At 40.0% G+C, this 20,916-nt stretch overlaps 1 protein-coding gene and 1 pseudogene across 1 annotated transcript; one reads left to right on the forward strand and one right to left on the reverse strand.

Annotated features, from left to right (window-relative positions):
- Positions 1–4,709: 4,709 nt before the first annotated feature.
- Positions 4,710–16,694, forward strand: LOC115778842 (axonemal dynein light chain domain-containing protein 1-like; annotated as a pseudogene).
- A 207-nt stretch (positions 16,695–16,901) lies between these two features.
- On the reverse strand, positions 16,902–20,632 carry LOC115779487 (podocin-like). Its single transcript, XM_030728179.1, has 7 exons — positions 20,320–20,632; positions 20,104–20,207; positions 19,645–19,717; positions 18,270–18,352; positions 17,908–18,167; positions 17,507–17,585; positions 16,902–17,373 (listed from the first exon to the last, which is right to left on the reverse strand). Exons 1-7 carry the CDS (start codon positions 20,630–20,632, stop codon positions 17,173–17,175), a joined length of 1,113 nt encoding a protein of 370 aa, XP_030584039.1. The 3' UTR covers positions 16,902–17,172.
- Positions 20,633–20,916: the final 284 nt, after the last annotated feature.

Genomic DNA, 20,916 nt, shown 5'->3' on the forward strand with positions numbered 1-20,916 from the left:
AGCTCTGACCTGGGAACTCTTGACCTGACTGGATTAATGACTTTCTTAACACTCATGATTACCTCCTATTGTTGCCCAGTGCTGTGGGGGCAAAGACTACGGAACTGTTTACTGTGGAAAGTGTGCATAAAGGGCCCAGTGTCTACAAGAGAGCCCTCGGGAGCTTGAAAATTTGAACAGCTCTTACTGTCTTAGCAGGAAGTCACTTTAAAGTGAGTTAGCTCCAATACCTCCTGTTTTGGACACTGTTCCTGAATCAGCTGACATTTCCCCTGTTTCTGAGTCCAATGTTCCCTCTGTTTCCGAATATGATTTCTCCTCTTTTCTTGAGTCAGAGCCAGTTTGCATCCTCTCTGTTCCTGAGTCTGAATTATCCAACGCAAAGATTGTTTTGGAATTCCCTGCTCAATCTAAATTTTCCCTTATGCTCTATATCAAGCTTTCTTCAGAGTTCTCGCTCTCTCTCTCTCTCTCTCTTTCTCTCTTCATTTGCCTCGTTTTACATCAGTTCAGCTGTGTTTGGTGCCTCTGTTCATCCATGGTGCTCTGCCCCATGTTAGAGAAGCTATGGGCTCGTGCTTTTGGATACTTACTTTGGACTGTGTCTTCTGAGTTTTAAGTCTTTCTAAATTCCCATAGTCATAAAAGGTTAGCTATTTTTCTCTGTTTTTTCGGCAACAAGCTTGTCTAAACTCTACATTTGCATGCTGTTTTGAACTGAACCATCTCATAACAGAAGCTGGAGACCATAAATGCTGCTGGTATGATCACAGATTTTACAATAATCTTCACACACCCTTAAAGAGCACAATCAAGCTGAGAGACTATTAAGACACAGGAGAGCGCAATTAGGGTCCACTTGGCGCTATCTTCTCAAACTCAGCTATCAGTCTTCTGTCACTGGTGGAGGTCAATCAGTTTCACAGCCAGACAGCAAGGTTCTCCAGGAGCAGCTTAGACATGTCTAGACTTGGACTCAGTGAGACCAGGCTATGAGCTGCATGCGTCGGGGGTATGATCGAGATCAAGGGTATCAGTGGCAATTCTCTGACCATATGCCTGTATCATTACAAGAACGATCAACCTCTACACTTAGATCAGATTACATCATATATGTTACAGAAACCTTCACTCTGACTCACTCAGTTATTTCAATTATATTAAAAATATTACATAAGTATTATAATTGGCATGTATTTAAATGGTAACAGGTGGTTCCCATTCCACTCTTTATTCAATTCACTGTATTCAGAATGTTCCCTGAGGCAGAGTTCACAGTATTCAGAGCCATTTGTGGCTATTTGAGACACAGCTCCAGCCAACCGCACATCCCCTCCCACAGCATGTAAGGCTTTTTTCATATGCAAATCACATCTAAGGGTCTTTGTCTGGACCTATCTGTAGGCCTTTAAATGGCACATGCGTGGCACCTGACATCTCCTCGGGACTGATGCATGTTGCTGGTGTATATGTCTGTCTGTTTCGGTCGTGATAAGAGGACATGTTGTTACTGGGTGTTTTGGACAGCAGCAGAGACAAATAGCATTGCCTTTTGTCCCATTTTTTGTCCACCCCCAAAACCCACCCCCAGTCTTCCCACCCGCCCTCATGGGTCACTATGCTACCCCCCATTGTTAGAGCTCTTTTAGTCATCTTTAGCTTTTCAATCCTTAGAAACAGTGCAGAGATTAGTATTGTCAATGATGTCACCTCACAAGTCTTGTAATTAAAATTCTGAGCATGGACTAGTTGAAATGCAAGCCCATAACTAAACTTAAATGCAACACATTCCCGCCCCTTTAAAAAAATTAAAAGTTATTGAAAAGGTTTTTGGAAGTATTTACAATCATGCATGGTTTCTTGCAGGTTTCTGAGAATGTATTCTAAATGGATAAATACTAGAATGTCATTTTATCTGACTCTCACTGTGGTTTCAAACTGGACAAGTGCAAAAATCTGATTTAGTGTTTGCACTGAAACTTTAATGAGTGTATCATGAAATTAAACAAAATCTCAGGGTAAACTAAACTGAAATTCAACTCAGACAGCTAGAGATTTAAAAAAAGAGAGAGAAATAAAAAAAAAAAATCCATCACTTACCCTCCGTCACAAACAGTGATGAGATGAGTAGTGTGCAGGCAAGTAATTCAAAATGACGATAACGAATTAAATCCATAATCATGACAGGAAATCATCCTGTTCCTTGTGTTCAAGTCTAGCCATACGCTGTCCTCTTACTGCAGGTTGCTCCGCTTCTGCCTTGCAGTAACGCCGTTGTCAACTCCAGATCCACTTGATGCACACTTGTCCTGCTGGAGCACCATCAAGAGCTCCCATAGCTCAGAAATAAAAAGACAGCGTGCTGTTCAACGGGGCACAGACTGGGCTACACACCCTCCCCTGCAGAGCAGTGACGGATTACCACATGGGAGGGCAATTTCAGTACAGGAAAGGAACTTTTAATAAATTATCAGAAATAATAAATATCACAACAAAGATTAGGATTATAAATTTGTGGGTAATTAAAATCACCTATCAAATCATTTATTCATCTTAATGAGTCAAATAATGAGCAAATGACTTTCAATTTTATTTTATTTATTCATTGTCTAATATCAAGCGTTAGGCTATATTTGTGGTAAATTCATGTCAAAATAATTGATCAATTAAATGAAACTGTTCTCAATAAATCACCATTGTAAACAAACGCAGAAAATCTACATAAATAAGCAGAATATTGACCTGTATAACTGTACAATACGTGCTGTTGGGCCGTCACTAAATGTAGAAACACGCCAAATTACAAGAAATAATTTATGTATATATTGCTCACAAACGCAGATCCAGAGAAATGAACAAATTTGAGTGATCTAACCGCGCAACGCGTTCCCAAGGCGACGCGACCAGGAAGTAGAAGCTCAGAGGAGAAGTGAAAGAGGCAGTTTGTTCAACAGATAAAACTGGCTTCTCGCTTTCACCTTTTACTGTCAAAGTGCAGAGTCTCGCCTCCGAATTTAGTGCAACATCCTCACCGCGGCTCCAGGATGTCTGCGTCAGCGAGAGCCAGTTCAGCGCCACATTCGTCGAGGCCGGAGCAGCCGCTGGACACAGAGGTGACGCTAACAGGCGCAGTTTCAGTGAAAGGGGATAGCTTAACATGGCACTAACTACTGCCCACATAATATGTCATGCATACAAAAAAAAAAAAATTCGGTGCGAGTTTAGGATTTCTGTAGTAGTTTTCTGGTGGTTGGGGACCAGTAAATAGTCATAGGTGAAATAGAAAATTCCTCATTCAGAAATAAATACCAGTAAAACTGGAAGGTTTTGTCGTGCTCTGTTCCCTGAAACAGGGGGGATGACATGAAAATAGTGGGAAAAGTATTTGTTTACTATATTGCAAAGTGTTAGAAATAGTATGAAGACCCTTATATAACGAGAAATACTACAGTGTAAAAGTAAAAGTTGGCATTTAAAACTCTCCTTGAGCAAACTAAAAAGCATTTGCATCAAAAAAAGTCTTAAGTAGCTAAAGTATCCATTGATTCAATAAGTATCTATTATACATCTCAAACATATCTAAAACATTTACATTAATTAATCCAGTCACAGTAAACTTTCTCTTGAAGATCACTACAAGCTACTTATGCCTTATGAAACAATAAATTGAGCTAGTACTTTTATTCTTAGTTTAATAGAAATAGTACATTAGTGTAACTACACACCATGCTTGGACTAACAAGAGTGTCAAACACCCAACAAGGGTGCAAGTGGCCTATGCAATACCTCATAGCTACTTGGCATGATACGTGTGTTCCCTAAAGGCTCTTCTATCCTCTAGACAACAGTATATTAACTAGAACATTAGGCCAATGTTCTACTTTACAGTTATAAACAACAAGCAGTGTACATGTGCATAAAACTTAGTAGGTCCTTCCCTTGTCTATTACCAAATTTCATGAATTCAGCTTGTTGCACATCTGGCAGACAAATATTAAACAATAACTGTTACTGACCATTTTCAGAGCAATGATTTTGTCATGCTTTTTACTGCAATTACTGAACCAAAGAAGCAGCAGACTCAGACCACCAATAAAAGTCTTAAAAGGTTTATTTACAGAATGAATTGAATTAACAACAGGCAAGTGAGCGATTAGGTAGGAACTATTTCCTCCTATTTTTATTTTTTTTATTTGAAAGATAGCAGATTTACTTACAGATACTTATTTCGTTTTCCAGACATCTTCCCAGTTTCCAGTTTTAGTATTTCAAAAATAGTATCTAACCAGCCATCTATTGTAGGGGGGGTTGGGTTTAGCCATTTTCTTGTAATATAGGTAGGAATTTCCATCAGATGAGGGTTTGATGATGAGGATTTGCAAAGGTGTAACGATATTGAACTCTGAGGCCTTACTTGTTAGAATTGGTGTTTGCAGTGTAGGAGGGGTAACAGGTGGGCAGGCTGGAATACAGATAAGATGAAGGAGGCTCTGTAGAAAGTGGGCAGGCAGGTGAGTAGCAGGTATTTAAGTCCTTGTTTCCACAGAGCCGGCTGTGATCTTCAGACTTCTCAAAGAAACACAGGTAAGTTCTTCAGGGAACAAACAGCAAACTCCAGGCGGGGACCTGGGAAACAGCTGAGGAAAGAAGATTACTGAGCAAAGCACATGAGGGCTACAACTAAACTGGAAAGTCAATTTAGCACCACAATGGCGACAACAATTTGGCAGAGAATAGCTGCCACAGCTGGGCCTTATGTACACATCACTTATGAGGCAATCAGCCTCCAGGTGCATGAGAGCAATCCTGGGAAAGGGCAGGTCCACTTGTAGGTGCAGACACAGGTACAGCCCACCTCTCCACCTGATAAACAGAAAGAAAGAGAAAAACAGAGGAAAAAAAAACACACACGTCTGCCCAAACCCTAACAGTTGTTTGTCAACACGGACTTATGAATCATTAAAGGATTGAAAAAAGACACCTAACTCAAGGGATGAACCAGTGTTGTGTCTACACATAGCAGACAACTAAGCAAAGAAGGCAGTTTACTAACAATTTGAAGCAAAAACACATAATTTCTTTAGTTGAATCTACCCCCCCCCCAAAAAAAGCCTAACACAACAGTTTGGCAGCTATAAAATAGTATTTTTGCACCAACAAGATGATTCTCAAAGAACTATTACTGTAAAACTTGGCGTATCTCAGCATGGTGTGCAGTGTGTCCTTAAAAATTTTGAGGAAACTGGGCAAGTGGCAGGACTAAAAACCTATACAGTATATGAACAGTATCTGAAAGTCATGTCCCTGAGAAAGGAAGAAATCCAGCAAAGACCTGACACAGGACCTGAGTGATGCATCTGGCCCTTCAGTTGATCCATTTATTGTTCACTAAAGTCTGATCAGAAATGGTCTCAGTGGAAGGGTGGCTGTCAAGAAATGCCTGAGGTATACCAAATTACAAAAGAACTGGACAGAAAATCCCTGACAACACGTCAGTGAAGAATCCAAATTTGAAACTTTTGGTTCAAATCTTCATCAGTATGTACAAAGGAGGTCAGCAGAGAGCTAAGAGTGAGTGTCTACAGCCATCTGTAAACCAAGGTGGAGGCTCTGTCATGGTTTTGGGCAGCATTTTAGCCACTGGTGTTGGGGATCTTGTCAAAACCGATGGAATTAAGAAACCATAAATATACGGTCAGATTTTGATCCACCATGCAGTACCATCTGGAAAGTGTCTGATTGGCAACGGCTTCATTTTTCAGCATGAAAATGACCTCAAACACATTTCCAATGCAGTGGAAGCTTACCTGGATAGAAAAACACAATTTCTTTTTGTTCTTTATGCACAATGCAAGACAAGACCCTCTATTGTACATGTAAACAAATTGTGAGACCTAGGAGCTTCTAAAATCAGGTCAGAGACAGAGTTATTAAACACATATGATTCTGATGGTTTTGATTTATTTTTCTTAGTGGCAGAACTGAATTTTCAAGTCCCAGTGGAGAGCATCAAGACACAGCCCTCCCGACAGAACCAGATCGTCCCACACGAACTTCTGCTCAGCCTAACCTCCACTGTCTGCAAGAGGAGAACACTGGGGCAATCTGCACATGACCGACACTGCGAGGTAGCTTCAAACCCCATTTACATCTACATGATCATTCCTTATTGGAATATACATTGCTCCATTTGAGTTTCCCGTGCAACACAAGGTATGTGCTAATATAAAATGCATTGATACAGTGAGGTGCGTGTCTGAGAAATCTGGGTTTTTTTTTCTACAATACAATGATGTTATTTTATTTTTTAAAGGAACACAATGCCACTTGTCTTTGTAAGTGTCGTTTGTGACTGGTTCTTATCCAGGGGCTGTGGAATCAGACGCCCAGATTGCAGTCTGGCATCATCCACTTGGACGCAAAAAATACAAATATTTCTGGAGCAGCCAACATCCCTGACTGGAGCCGGCAGGTCAGTTAGACAGACACACACTGCTATAAACTGTTACTGCAGCTGTCGAGTTTCTACAAAATGCTTGGACTGGAACTCAAAAATGATGTTGTATGGTGTCTAATTCATTATTTATGAGCACAGTAAATATCATTTCTTAATTCTTACCTAGATATATTTAAAATAATTTTCTCTGACACTTGGTATTTATAACTCAGTTGAAGTCAGCTATAAATACTGTTTTGGAAAGTATGTTTTTCAGTCTGACAGTAAATCTAAATGGCAGTGACATGAAATGTCCCAGAAAGACTATTTTTTCGGCAATCATTGATAAACTAAGGAACATCTTTTTTTTCTTTTTGCATGGTGTCCATATAGTGATATTTCTTTCCTGTGTGATGCTGTGGTAACTAAAAAGAAGACAACGCCCCCTGCCACCGGTTACTGAAAAGAGTGGCGTTGATGACACAGAGGTGAGCTGCCTCAGCTAATGTTTCTTTGGGCAAAAATAGCATGTGCCTCAGAATGTACCTGTCCTCATTTTCCATTTTAACTCCTCATAGCATAACTGATTATGATCAGGTGGTATGACTGATTTCATACGCCTATTTGCTGCTATTCAGTAAGCATGTGCACAAATATACGGTATAGGTGATAATCGTGGCTGCTTTGTCTTTCAGAACTTGTGTGTCTCCGACAGGTTTATCCCAGAAGAATATCACATAGTGAAAAATAAAGGAATACGGAGCCTTGAGTTCTACGAGGAGTGAGCTTCACTGTGTTCAGTCTGCTTTTTTGATGTTCATTGTGTAATCTGATATTATTATCATTATTAAAGTCAAATTTTCTGTCAACTCTTCTCTTCTGCAGTGCATTCACAGTGCAGCTGAAGGATGATGAACAGAGGCTGCGGGTCCTCCCTTCACTGTGAGTTCATAGATTCAAATTCCTCTTTTTGATAGATAAGCTTAAGAGGTACAGTCTTCGCTGATTAATAATAGTAAGATGTTATACCATACCTGTGTACCATTTAATAGGCAAAGTGTTAGGTAAGGAAAAGGTAACGGAACCCTTACATGTGTAATAATATACCTTTCTGTGTATTTATTGTCTAGAGGCCCAGTGGCAGGCTGGAAGTGGTCCAGCTGATGAAGATGATGGATGATATGCTGGAGAAGGCTGGAGTGGATGAGCAGAATGAGGAGCTGACTGAGGTCTCCCAAGTAGGCAGATAGACATAGAAGGAGAAAGTACACTACCACTGCGCTACATAGAAAAATATACACCGGTACAACCTTTAAGTAGAAAAATGGACAAAATCTTGGAAAAATATTTACTATTTAAATAATTCCGCCTGCCTACACCTGTGAATCTGCAAGACGCTCCTCTTTTTCATGCTGTGTCTAATGTAATCTGTGTTAGCACTATACGGTGGATCTTGGTGTTGCTCTCTTTGCTTATGTAAAAGAAATGGCTTAAGAGGAAAGTGAAAATCTTCTTTTGCCAACCTGTTCCCACCTGAGCTTTTATTAGCATTGCCGTTATAACCGCAATAGATTTAAAGATTTGTGTTGTGTGTGAACACAGAAACGTCAGCAATTGTGGTAAGAATTACTTGGAATATCAGAATGTGTGCAGTGTGAGAACCTGTGTAATGACTTGTCTTTCAGCTGGAGGGTCTGCTTGAGCTCGTGAAGGTTGAGCAGAACATCTACAACATTGTTTTCCATGAACTGATCAGCAGGTCAGTGTGGGCTGTGCTGAGAGAGGACAGCTTCTTGCCAAACTCAGGTTAGCAGCCAACACATCAGAATGGGTGTGTAAGTGGTAAAAAAGAAAAGCCAGAACTCTTATGAGTCTTAAAACGGGTGTATCAAAATATGAATGTCTCCTATAAAATGAAGCACATGTCTGCAGTGGTATTTGTTATTTTCATTAGTATAAGTTAAATATGAAAATTATTTCTACAGAAGACTTGGAGGAATTGTGACATTTTCAGGGACTCTCTTCCATTAATGACCCCCTAGACCCCTTTTTGTCACAGCAGCTCTTGTGTGTGTTTGTGCAGACAGCGCTACCAGTCCCTGCTGGATCGAATTCCACAACGTCTGAAGGCTTTACACACTGAAGTTGTAGCCCAGCGGGCTCTGGATCGTCGGCTCACAGAGGAGATCCATCACATCAAATCATCCATTCAGCAGCTTAGCACGTACGCAAGTCACGATCAGCCGTCCAGTCGCGATAAACGATATTATCATGTGCTGTTAAGGACAAGAAAATGTTGATGGTTTTATTCTGTGTTGTCTTCACAGGGAACTGTCTAAAATCAGAGACCATGATGCCTTTGTTTCCCAGCAGGCGGAGCATGCTCACTGGCAGTTAGCTGAGGCACTCAAGCAGACTCACATCAACTCAAAGTTAGTCTATATGAACCAGGTTTTTGTGTTGTGAAAGAGATAAAAAAGTATTCTTTCTAAACATGGAATATAAGCATGCAGTGCAAAATCAGAAATTATGATCTCTCAAATGATATAAGTGCTCCTCTCAGTGTGGTTCCAGGCTTACCATGAGCTGTATGAGCTCCAGAGGGCTCGCCTGGAGGCTCAGCTGATCCACATGACTGAAGACAGAGACTGCTGGGCTCAGTTTACCCTCTGTCTCGCCCTCAAGGTGTGTGAGGCCATTGTGTAGGTTCATTTGGACTGATCTTGCGTATGTTCTCTCTTCTCTCAAATAATAGTTGCGACGACTTTAATTTAGAATGAGAAAGATGATTGTTATACCGTACTATGTGGTTAACTCTTGTTGAGGTCTAAAGCTAGTAAGATAAAGTGAGGAAGTGGATTGTAGAACACATTTTACTGAGTTGGATTTCACAATATGCTCAAATCTATTCCTAGGTGGTGAAATGTAACTTTGCATTTTTCCATAGTAATATTTAGTAGACTCGACCGATATAGCTGCAAGTCCGATATTAGCCATTTGCCAATATATCAGTTTCTGCATTTATAACAACCAATATATTTTTTTTTAAAAAAAGCAAAGAAGAGATGGGAGAAACTGCAAAGGAGTATTAGGGCCACGTTGAGAAAAAAAATTAAATCGTGCATTTTGAGAATAAGTCAAAATTTTGAGAAAAAAGTCTAAATACTATTTTGAGAAAAAAGTCATAAAAGACACATAAATAACTACACATAAAAAATGTTAGGGGAATCTGTTTTGTGTGTCTGAAAGAAAAAATATTGGTTGATATATAAGGGTTTAAAATCACTAAATATCAGTATCAGTCTTAAAAGTACTATATTGGTCAGTAGACTGTTCAGATTAAATTTCTGCTCAAAGATGCAAAGTCAGAAACAAGTTGGCCTGAAAGATTTTTTTTTTAACTTTTAATTTTTTGTCAGGTGATCAGTGTGAAGAAGCTGCATCTGGTTAGTCATCTGCAAATCTGTGAGCAAAGCTGGTTCAAGACAGCAGAACACTGCATCCTTTTCCTCACATCAAAGGTAAAAATACAGCCACAGGTGCAGATCTGTGGCTGTATTTTTTTTGGGGGGGGGGGGCTGGAGCCTATCGGGTGGCTCAGTTAGACTCAAGCTATAACAGTTCCCTTCCTGCTGTAGGACACAGAATGCCTAAACATTATCATGGACAACACAGACTGCTGGAAAAAGCAGTTGACTGCTTTCATGTCCCAGCTGAAGAAGACTGAACATGCCCACTGTGCACAGATCAGTGCCATCCAGCAAGGCATCAACAACTGGCTTTCCTTCTGCTCCTCAATTAAGAAGTAAGGGAAGTTAAAATACCCCCCAAAAAATAATGTTTTATGTTGTTTTATGTTATCCTAAACTGGCAGTAGCGAAAGAGAATTTTACTTTGATTTACTATAATTTGGCACCTTGACATCTTATATTCACTGTGTGTTCTAACAATGGTGCTCTTCTTTCTTTCTCAAGACATCCTGATCCAAAATACAACAAAACATCGGTGGAAGAAATTCATGCTGATTTGAAGCAGTGGTCAAATGTAAGGCACCACTTTTATTTCCTCTGTGTATTTTCCTTGTTGTCTTGGGTGTTAGTTATGTTACCATCCATCTGAAGGGTCTTATTTCCAGCAGCTTTCTGAATTATTACAGTAATCCCATCATGCGTTTTTTTTTTTTTTTTAGAAAAATCTAAAAAAAAAAAAAAATCTAATCACATAATTTCATCACTTTAGTCTTTAATCACATTTGCCTCTTTTCTCATAATCATCACAACTTGTCAAGTCTTCTGTGTATCATCTGTCATTGTCATCTGTCTGCTGCGTCTCACCTCTGTCATTTTTAAAAAAAATCTTTTCTAACTGGAAATAAACTAACAGCTTGGTGTTTAAACAGTAAGGGCCATTTTAGTAGTCTTTACTTGCATAATATTCCAAAAATCTAGAGGGTATGACACGACATGGTTAAGGCCAGACACTGTAACAGTAAACATTTGTTCTCTGTGTTCTTTTTCTCCAGATGCTGGCACTGCAGTGTGAGCACCACCAAGGCGAGAAACAGCTTAGCTGCCAGCAGACACTTAGCGAACTTGGTCGCATCCAGGAAAAGTGGCTGAATATGAGCCTTCAGCTGTTCAGAAGACACCCCGCTGCTGATGGTGTACCCCTTCAAGGCCAGCAGGCCCAAAGAGAACTGGATAAAATCCTATCTGAGCTCCTGAAAGAGCTGGACATTAAAGTTAATGGGGAGAATGGTGAGAGCCATAAAATGACACTGTCAGAGAAACAGCAATCACAAAATCTTCTGTCTATATCTGTTTCTTGTTTTCTTTGCATTATTTATTAATATCACTCATTTGAGTTAATAAACCTTGAATTATGGACAGACTACATTGCTGAACAATACTGTTGCAGGGTTCCATGGGAATTTGATGTCACTCTGCAGTCTCATGGAGTCCTGGGTTTCCAAACTTGCTGCAGTGATTGAACAGCCAGAACAGATGTCCGTCTCTGATTGGTTAGAGCTGGAGAAAGCACTGCACAATTGGCAGAGTTTGACTGAAGAAGCTCAACAGCACTTCTCCAACAAAAAAGACAACAATAAACCTGACATTTTGTAAGTTTTTCATTCCCTGGTGCAGTTAGGTCCATAACATAAACAGACTACTTTGAGAAAGACTAGTTTATTATTGTAAACTAGTAATACTAGGTTCATAATTTGATGGATACCATTTTCTGATACAATTTCTGTACTTTTGCCTCTGTGCACCACCACACTGGATTTTAAATCAAGCAATCAAGATGTGATTGAAGTGCAGACCCTCAGTTTTAATTCAGTTTTTTACAAAAATTGGAGAAACAGAACTTTAAATATAAGGCTTGTTAGATGAAATCCTTTGCAGTCAGTGACATCATGAAGTCTTGAACACAAATGCTGTTTTGTCCCTTGAGATGCTCCACTAGACCTTTACTGCAGCCACCTTCAGTTGCTGCTTGTTTGTGGGTCTTTCTGCATTCAGTTTTGCATTTAATAACTGAAAAGCTGTTCTGTTGGTTTCAGGTCAGGTGACTGACTTGGCCATTGAAAAATGTCCCATTTCTTTTTACTTGAGAAACTCTTGGGTTTCTTTGGATTTGGGTTGTCATCCATTAGCTCTGTGAAGTGCTGTCTGAGCAGTTGTGCAGCATTTGGCTGAATCTGAGCAGAGAGTACAGCCCTGTACACTTTATAGATCATCCTGCCACTTCTGTCAGCAGTCACATCATCAATAAAATCTAATGGACCAGATCCACTGGCAGCCATACATGCCCATGCCCATACCATGGCACTGCCTCCATCATGTTTGATAAAGTGGTGAGCTTCAGATCATGAGCTGTTTCTCTCCATCACAGTCTAACCAGATTGTTGATTTGGCCACTTGTAAAATGTTTGCTATATCTCTGATAGGTTTATTTTGTTTTTGTTTTGTTTTTTTTCAGTCTGATGAAGGCTTCACTCACTCCCACTGATATCTCTTTGTGTCTTATATTTAAAATTACAGTGAAAAGTGATAAAATACAAATTTCAAACTGTTGTTTTGAAATAACAGGGGAGCAGGCCACACCTGGCCATGAAACTCAGTCAGTTGTACAATCAATTTTGAGCCTCTGGAAATGGAGGACGGTGTATAAAATATCTAGAATATTGGTGGGAATAGCTTATTTGCATAAAGTATAATCTTCTTACTTATAATCACTTTAATTTTGTTCATTAATGCATTCTGTGGTGAGACTTTGAGTTCAACAGCACCCAGAGATGAGGGCCAATCACATCTTTTATAACCTAATTATATTTGTTGCTTGAGATGTAGATTTTTTAAGTAACAGATATAAAAAAATATGTAGAAAAATTAAACCTAATGTGTTTTCAGGAAATTCAAACACTTTGCTGCAGTTCTTTACAATGATTCTCAAATGCTTCCTTATGTGTGTTTGTAAAAGCAGTGCAGAGGCAGAAAAGGAGTTTGACAGCGTACAGGAGTTCATGACCAACCTATCGAACCTCATTGAGGGTGAGAACTTCAGACTCCATGAGGAAGTGAGTACCAAGCATGTTCAGTAATACTGTCAAGGGGGGTTACATGTTTTGAAAATGTAAACTGTACTATGTCATTTTCTTTTTTTTTTTCAAGAGTTTTGGAAATAGTATATGATATGATGCTCAGGTTTTGCACAGCAGTTGTTTGCTGCAGCTGTGTCAGTCGTGATTTATTTCATATTTAAGTCATTTGAGACTGATTTTTGGTCTTTCCAAGGATTTTTGTTTTTTAAGTTTAGCTGTTTTCTCTCCTGTCAGATCAGATCTGTTCACATGGCTCAGACGCGCTGGATGTTAGATTTATTGCTCTTTGTGGTTCCCAACCACAGCAAGGAGCAAAACCATGAACAGGAACTCCACCAGTACATTCCAGAGATTTCTCAAGAGACTCTGGATGAGGATGCCAAGATGCTCACTGAGAAGCTGGATCATTTGTCCAGCTACATCACCAGGTACCAGAAGCTACAGTTACAGATTTCTATAGTTTACAGTAACTGTGTGATAAAATAAATCACCTTTGTTCTCTTACACAAGTGCTAAACTGAATTTTATCACAGATTGTACTGATAATATCTCTAATATTAAGTTAACAACACATTAAACTGAAGCAGGTTACGTAGTTTTAAATGTAAAATAAATCACAGTGAGGGAGGATTAATAAAGAAAATGGTTTGTGAGGCCTTACTCATCTAAAAAATGTTATATTTAGCTCATGCACCCTGGTTCTGGAGGAGCAGGTTCACATGAACACACTTTCAGCTCAGGCTGAAAATGAGATGAATGAGTTCAAAAGGCTGCAGGTAAACAGAGATCCGGCATGCAAACAGTATCATTTGTAATATTGAGGCTTTGTTAATAACGTTTTTGTAATACCAACTTGAATTTGTGTCCCCAGAAGCAGTGTGGTGATTGGGTGGAGACCTGCATGATTCTGCTCACAAGGGTTCACGGTGCTCCTGAGGAGCTGCCTGTCAGGCCGCTTTCTTCCATTTCTAACAGTGATGTCTTAGTCTGTAGAGCAGATAGCATGGAGACTTTGGTGAGGACTCAACTCAAATCGAGCTCACACAAGTTTGGTAAATGTATTTGTTGCACATATAAAAAGGTATTTCTGAATTTACACTGATACTGCACTGATATAGCACTGGCAACAGAAGAGAAGAAGAGAGAGTGGAAGAGCAATTGTTCAAGTATCACATTTTATTAAAGTCAAGGTCTAATATTCACATCTGTGTGTGTGTGTGTGTGTGTGTGTGTGTCTGTGTGGGCACGGGGGTGGGTCGGTGTGTGTTTACAGGTGAATAAAGAAGTGTCAGCAGAATCTACAACAGACAACGAGGACAAAGAGGTCAAAGCAGATGCAGAGCCAAAACAAAGAGATGTTAGTTTCTAGTTAGTGAAATGCTGAAAGAAGAGAGCGGGCATTCGCCCGAGTAATGACAGAGGACAGTTTGTTCCTGTAGTAAGATGAGAGGATAAAGTTTTGGGCTCCTTATGTGCCTCTGATGAGTTAGAGAACTCTGTATTAGCATTCAGTAATATCATAAATAACATTTGTTCAAGTGGTTTTTGCTTTGTACGTGTAACTGAAAAAGCTGCAAATTGCAATACTATTTGCTATAATATTAATCGGTCATTGAACGCATATTTTTAACCAACTTAACAAATGAATCTAATTATGATAATGAAGATGAGGTGTTTACTCTTATTTTTTGACAGAGCCTTGTTGAAAGACACAAAACGCAACACAGGGTTTATCGAGTATTGATAGTTTCTCTGAAGTGTACTTTGTTGAGTACTACCCAGAATGCAACAGTTAATTGCACAGACCTTTATAATAGAAGCACATCTAGCTTCACGTTTGTCACATTAAGCAATATGACTAAAATTTGTGTTTTTCTCCTCCAGGGGGAGCTAGCGGTTTGTGAGAGCCCTGTGCTGAATCTGATTAGTTACGATGGAAGCATCACACAAAGAAAGCTTGGAGCTTGCAGTGTCCATCTACATAGGGTCAGACAATTAAAATCGCACATTTTAAATATTAGTAGAAGCCGCTTTCTAAAGAACTGGACAGCCTGTGTGTCTGCTCCTCTAATCATCTGTTTCTCCATGTCTATCAGACTGGTGAGCTGGTTGTGTCTCCAGTGACAGAAGATAACCAGAAAGCTTTCAGGGATCTGACCACAGTAGGATTATTGCAGCAAGAACTGCAGTGAGTTTATTTCCTAATTGTTGGGTGGAATAATTATGTTTCATGAATGTTACTGAAAATATGCCTTTTGTTTAATTTTGTTATCCTTTGCCTGTCAATGTGATATTTTTTTTGATAACCTCTTCAAATCAGCAAAGACACAAATGTATACAGTGCTGTGTAAAAGTCCTGAACCACTTCTCATTTCTTTATATTTTGCTATCAAAATGGGAAATGGGTGCAGCAATTTATTGAAGTGTGCAAAAACATGTTTCATTAAACTTAAATATGTTTGTACAATTCTAACAAGCTTGAAAGTCAGTTTTTGGTTATGCCAAATACTTTTCTTGAACCCTCTTAGCTTTACGGATGGCTGTAGACACTCACTGTTATACTTCTATCCCACCCTCCTCCACATGACCTTGTTGGTACAAAATACTAAACTTAGCACATAAAGTAAGGAAATTTGTGTTTGGTCGATTATTTCTTTGTTGTAACAATACTTCATACCATAAAGAAACAGTTTTTAGCAATAAATATTATACTAGAAAGCCTGTTTATTTCCCCTTAAATGGTGCCACATTTGTAAGGAAAATACATGTGTGGGTTGAGCAGCAGAGTTGAGTATGTGGGTTGCACCCATGAAAACTTGGCAGATCTTCTCTGCCAATGCCAAGGATGGATGAGATCAGAAGGATGTCATAGAAATAAATGGATGATGATGAATACTGAGAGATCTTTGACCTTTAAAATCCTAAAGGCCTCATATGTCTTAGTTTACTAACCTCAAAACCTACATCTAAATCATGCCCCCACTGAATGTTGTCCCCTCCTGACCTCTTATGTATCAGTATAATGCTTTTTCAATGGTTGAGAGTCTGCTTTCCTTCCCCCTTTAGTGATTCTGAGGTGCGAGTGAAGATTGCTGAGGAGCGAGCCCTCAAAGCTGAGGAGGCCCTGCAGGAAGCACTGAAGACAATAAAAGACCTGGAGAGACAACAGCAGTGCCGCCCCAGTCTGCAGCCCAGGAGTAACGAAGGTGCAGATTAATCAGCTGATAAAAGATAACAGCATATAAGCACCGAGGTGGTACATGTCTTTATCTGTTTATGTTTCAGGAAAAAAGAAACCACCACCTTCACCTTCACCTCCACCCGAAACAACGGCAACTCCTCCAAAGAAAAGCCCAACCACAGCCAAACCCACAAGCAGCACCAAAAAGACCAAGAAACGCTGATCAGATGACGCAGCAACTCTTTAGATTTATTCTGAAAAGTGTGAACAAATTTTTTGGTTTACATGTGAACAGAGGGGAAACCACATGCACACAAACACAAACACAAACATTGTGATGTAACTGATAATTATCAATGATAATTATCAGTTACATCAAAATCACTTCATGATATCATTTATATAAAGGTTTGCTGTGGCTTTATTTAACCTTATGGTGAGTGTTATTGTTGTGTTCTTCCAAAAATAAAAGTTTCTGCATTCATGTTGTTGCATGAAGTTACATTTTCCTGGATGGTTATTAAAACCTGATCAGGCTGAATTAAAATTAGAATTTTATAGTTAGATTATTTGCATTTAACAGGAAATTAAAAGAACAACTAGTGATGTTTTAGTGATCTTTCAAGACTTAAAACTATGTTCCTTTATGGTATGTTTGTGCCTTTCTTTTCAAGTTGGCAGTTTGAAACTAGAAGGGCACTCAGCAGAGCGCCTACCTCACCTGGTAAAGAATCCTTTTACAAAATCCTTGATCCAGATTGTGATGCATATCACCATCTAAATTTAATCAATTGTTCCTTGCACCACCCACAACTCTTCATTGAAGTCCCTTCATTATTTTCCAAGTTATCCTGCTAACAGACAGACCGCGACCAAAAACATAAACTCTCCACCTATCGCTGGGTGAGGTAATTATGAGCACAATTTAAATACAGCAGAAACTCTAAAGTTTCACATCATTTGCGAGTCTGTGTCTGGCTCCCCAGGTGTCACCCCACCATCGCCTTCCACACCGGGGGGAGGAGGGGGTGGTAGGGATGAAAGGTCAGAGTTCAGGTTTGGAGGGAAAGGCAGGACCAAGGCAGGTTGAAGATGACGGAGGGAAGCCCTAAATCCATCCCAGGCAGCCATCTCACTTTCTGCTGCTTTGACCTGAGAAGAGAAGGACTGCAGTTGAAGGCTGCTGTTTTACTAATGCTTCTACAAATACATATTTACTCAGAAAGGGATTAAAATAATAATAAACAATGATTCTTAGATTATAAAAACAGGTGCGGGCACTGACTTTGATCTGCTGTTGTCTCTTGGCCTCAGCCTCAGTAGCCAGACTCTGCTGTAACTCCACAGGAAAACTGAGCTCATCTCTGACAGAAAATCAAACACAAACACAACCCAGCCTGGTCAGCACTGGTCACTCCACTTTGCTGTTCATCTGAAGAGGAAAATCCTTTCCAGAAATTGATGCATTTTTCAGAGCAGCTACACCCTCATATTGTACTAATTGGTAACTCTTTTGAGCTCCTTAGATTCTACAAAAATCCCCTCGATTCACTGGAAGTCGAGACTGACTTCAGTGAAGAGTCATTAACAAAACTGAATAGATGCACTGCAGGAAGTTCATTTAAAAAGGTGAATTACAGAGGAAACACAACAACGAAATAAAGGAGACTTTATCTTTGGTCTTACATGTCCGCTCTCTCCACCTTGATGCCCCAGCGACAAGCAAAGGAGTCAACTGTTGTTTGTATCTGCTCCCCGATCCTCCTCCTGTGCAGCAGGACATGGCTGAATGTTTGCTGCGCCAGGACGTCTCTGACTGCTGCCTGAACCAGACTCTGCAGCACTGTGGTCAGACTGGATACAGCTGAACTGCACAGTGCCACGTTCTCTATTTGGTAATAACACACCACGCTCAGCTCTGGCCTCACCAGGTCTTTTGTCACCACCTGCAAACAAACAAATAAGAAAATGTCATGTCAAATGTCAAAATGTCATAAGATTAGAAATGGGAATATTTACACATGTGATGTGTGTGTCCATTTCTGTACCACGTGAGGAGGAACCTTCAACATTTTCAGTCGGATGTCAACTTTGTGACACACATCAAGTAGCGGGAGGTAGAAAAGAAGACCTGGAGGGAAAAAGACCGGGAAGGGGGGGAAACTGGATGTCACCCTAGTGAGTCTTCTCATGAGCTGTAATCCATAATACTCTATCAACCCTAATACAAACTGCTGGTAATAACTGTATTCTGCTAAGAGCTACAGGATATAATAATTAGAAATTCATCACCATCTCTGTGATCTACATTATTTCTATTTGTGTATTTATGCAAAAAATATTTCCCAGATACATTTTTTAATGTTTATTAGTGATAATCACTGCCCTCTTACTTTCCAGGCCAGAAAGTAATAATACAAACAGTAAAGCACACCCTTACATGGGGTTACTGTTATTTGTGTTTGAGGTACATGAGATTAATGTAAGAAAACAAAAAGATTGCAGTTTAATTAAGAAAATAAATGAATATAACTTTAATACCCTTTTTCAGCGAATGCATCCTCCTCTGTCACACCAACCCTCGGGATGTCCTTCACTATATCCATGAACCTTCTCTGTGGTCTTCCTCTTTTCCTCCTGCCTGGCAGCTCCATCTTCAACATCCTTTGTCCAACATCCACCAATCCCTCCTCTACACCATCTCAACCTCACCACCATCTTGTAAACTTTCCCTTGCTGCTAACCTTTCATCACAAATCACCACTGACACTTATTTCCACCCACTGCACCCTGCACTCTGTTTTTCGCCTCTCTTGCTTACTATGTCTCACACACATGTATTCTGTCTTGCTTCTGCTGATGTTCATTCCTCTTCTCTCCAGAGCATACCTCCACCTCTCCAGGTTTTCTTCTACCTGTTGATGCTCGCACTACAGGTGACATTGTTGTCCGCAAACATCATAGTCCACAGATATTCCTGCCTGCCATCACCACTGCAAACAAGAAGAGGCTCAGAGCAGATCTTTGATGTAATCCCACCCCCCAACTTGAACCCATCTGACACACCAACCTCCCCACTGTCTCACTATCCTCATACATCTCTTGCACCACCCTCACATATTTCTCTGCTGCTCCTGACCTCCTCATACAACACCATAGTTCCTCTATTGGCACCCTATCATCTGCTTTCTCTGGATCTATGTACAAAGACACAGGGCCACTCATTCTAACCATCTCTATACTTTTAAAGGCATCAGCATAATAGCATAGCAGGTAATTTAAGCCCATTTGCTTCCTGGAGCATCTCTTTCACTTAAACGATTAATGTAACTGAACCATTATTAATGAATTTGGTTAATATATGAGATTTTTTTTTTTGTAATCAGTGTCAACAGATGAGATTGAAAAAAAATCTGGGCTGACCTGGTCCTCTGGGTCTTCCACGCAGTAGGTGACCAAGTCTGAAGATCACAGCTCTCTCATGTTCCCTCACTACCTGTGAATCAACATGACAGCCTTCTGTCAAACAGTCCTTGTGAATTTGCTCAAGTCTCAGCTAGATGTGCGACCCAAAGAGGTGGACTTTTATTGAGCACTCCACATGTAGACATGCATTGCATTTCTAGATTAAAGGTATTAGGACAATAACAAACTTTAAACTGGGGCTTTAAACTGGGGCTTTAGTATGTACTAAAGCAATCATATCCATGATAGAATTAAACAAATTTAACTTATCCTTTAACATCCGTGCCCTCACTTTTTCATCACAAACTGTATCCATAGTTTTTCCTCTGTCGTGTCTTGCATCTATTTTTTTCTAAAGAAATTTCAGATCTCTGTCCTGCCATTTAGCTTATATTTGGGATGAAGTTTAGTCCATACTTTGACACAGAACCAGATGGAAAAAGGGAGGAAGAGGAGAACCAGAGCCAAGACAAGGACCATCACTAGCCACTCACAGACTCCCAGGTTCTTGTGCTTCAGATCTGTAAAGATCCACAGTATTTAATGTGAAGAGCGCTAACCAACATGTTCAGATTGCACAGAATGAATATGAAAAAATATATACATTAGAAAAATGTAAACACTTTGACTCACGGTCTTCCTGTTCTGCTACTTCCAGAAGCCCCACATTCTCATCCTTGACTTCATCTCTCACGCTGTCTATGTCCACCACAGTTGATTTCAACTTCACTTCTGTCTCTTGCCCCATCTTCACTCCATGTGTACCTAGCCTCTCCGTCTGCAGCTTCTCTTTCCTCACTGATGATGCTTCAGAGAGCTGATCTACCTTGGGTTTCCTTTGAGGATTTCTTCTTGGAGACACTGAGGCTCCCCTGTCCCTCTCCTTCCTGGGCATCATTCTGGATTTCAGTGGTTGATTGGATAGCTCATCGGAGGACTTCTCCATGCTGGTTGCATGCTCTGCAGCAAGAACAGATTAGTGGAGCGATTTCTTCCTTTTCTTCCTCTGGATTTAAAAAATAAAATAAAATAAAATAAAATTTGTGACTACTGGGAGATGCTTCCTTTTGCTGGATGACTGATCAGCTGTCAGCTGTGGTGATGGGACAGAGTGCATCAATGTAATTAAGGCTGACTGTTTGAGTGTGGGAGTACAACAGCAGTGGGGAGGTGCCACTTACCACCCTCTTTTCTTTAATTGTATGGTGGTAATCCTTTGCCAGTAAGACA

Source organism: Archocentrus centrarchus, chromosome 4 (genome assembly GCF_007364275.1).
Source record: "Archocentrus centrarchus isolate MPI-CPG fArcCen1 chromosome 4, fArcCen1, whole genome shotgun sequence".
Lineage (NCBI taxonomy): Eukaryota > Metazoa > Chordata > Actinopteri > Cichliformes > Cichlidae > Archocentrus > Archocentrus centrarchus.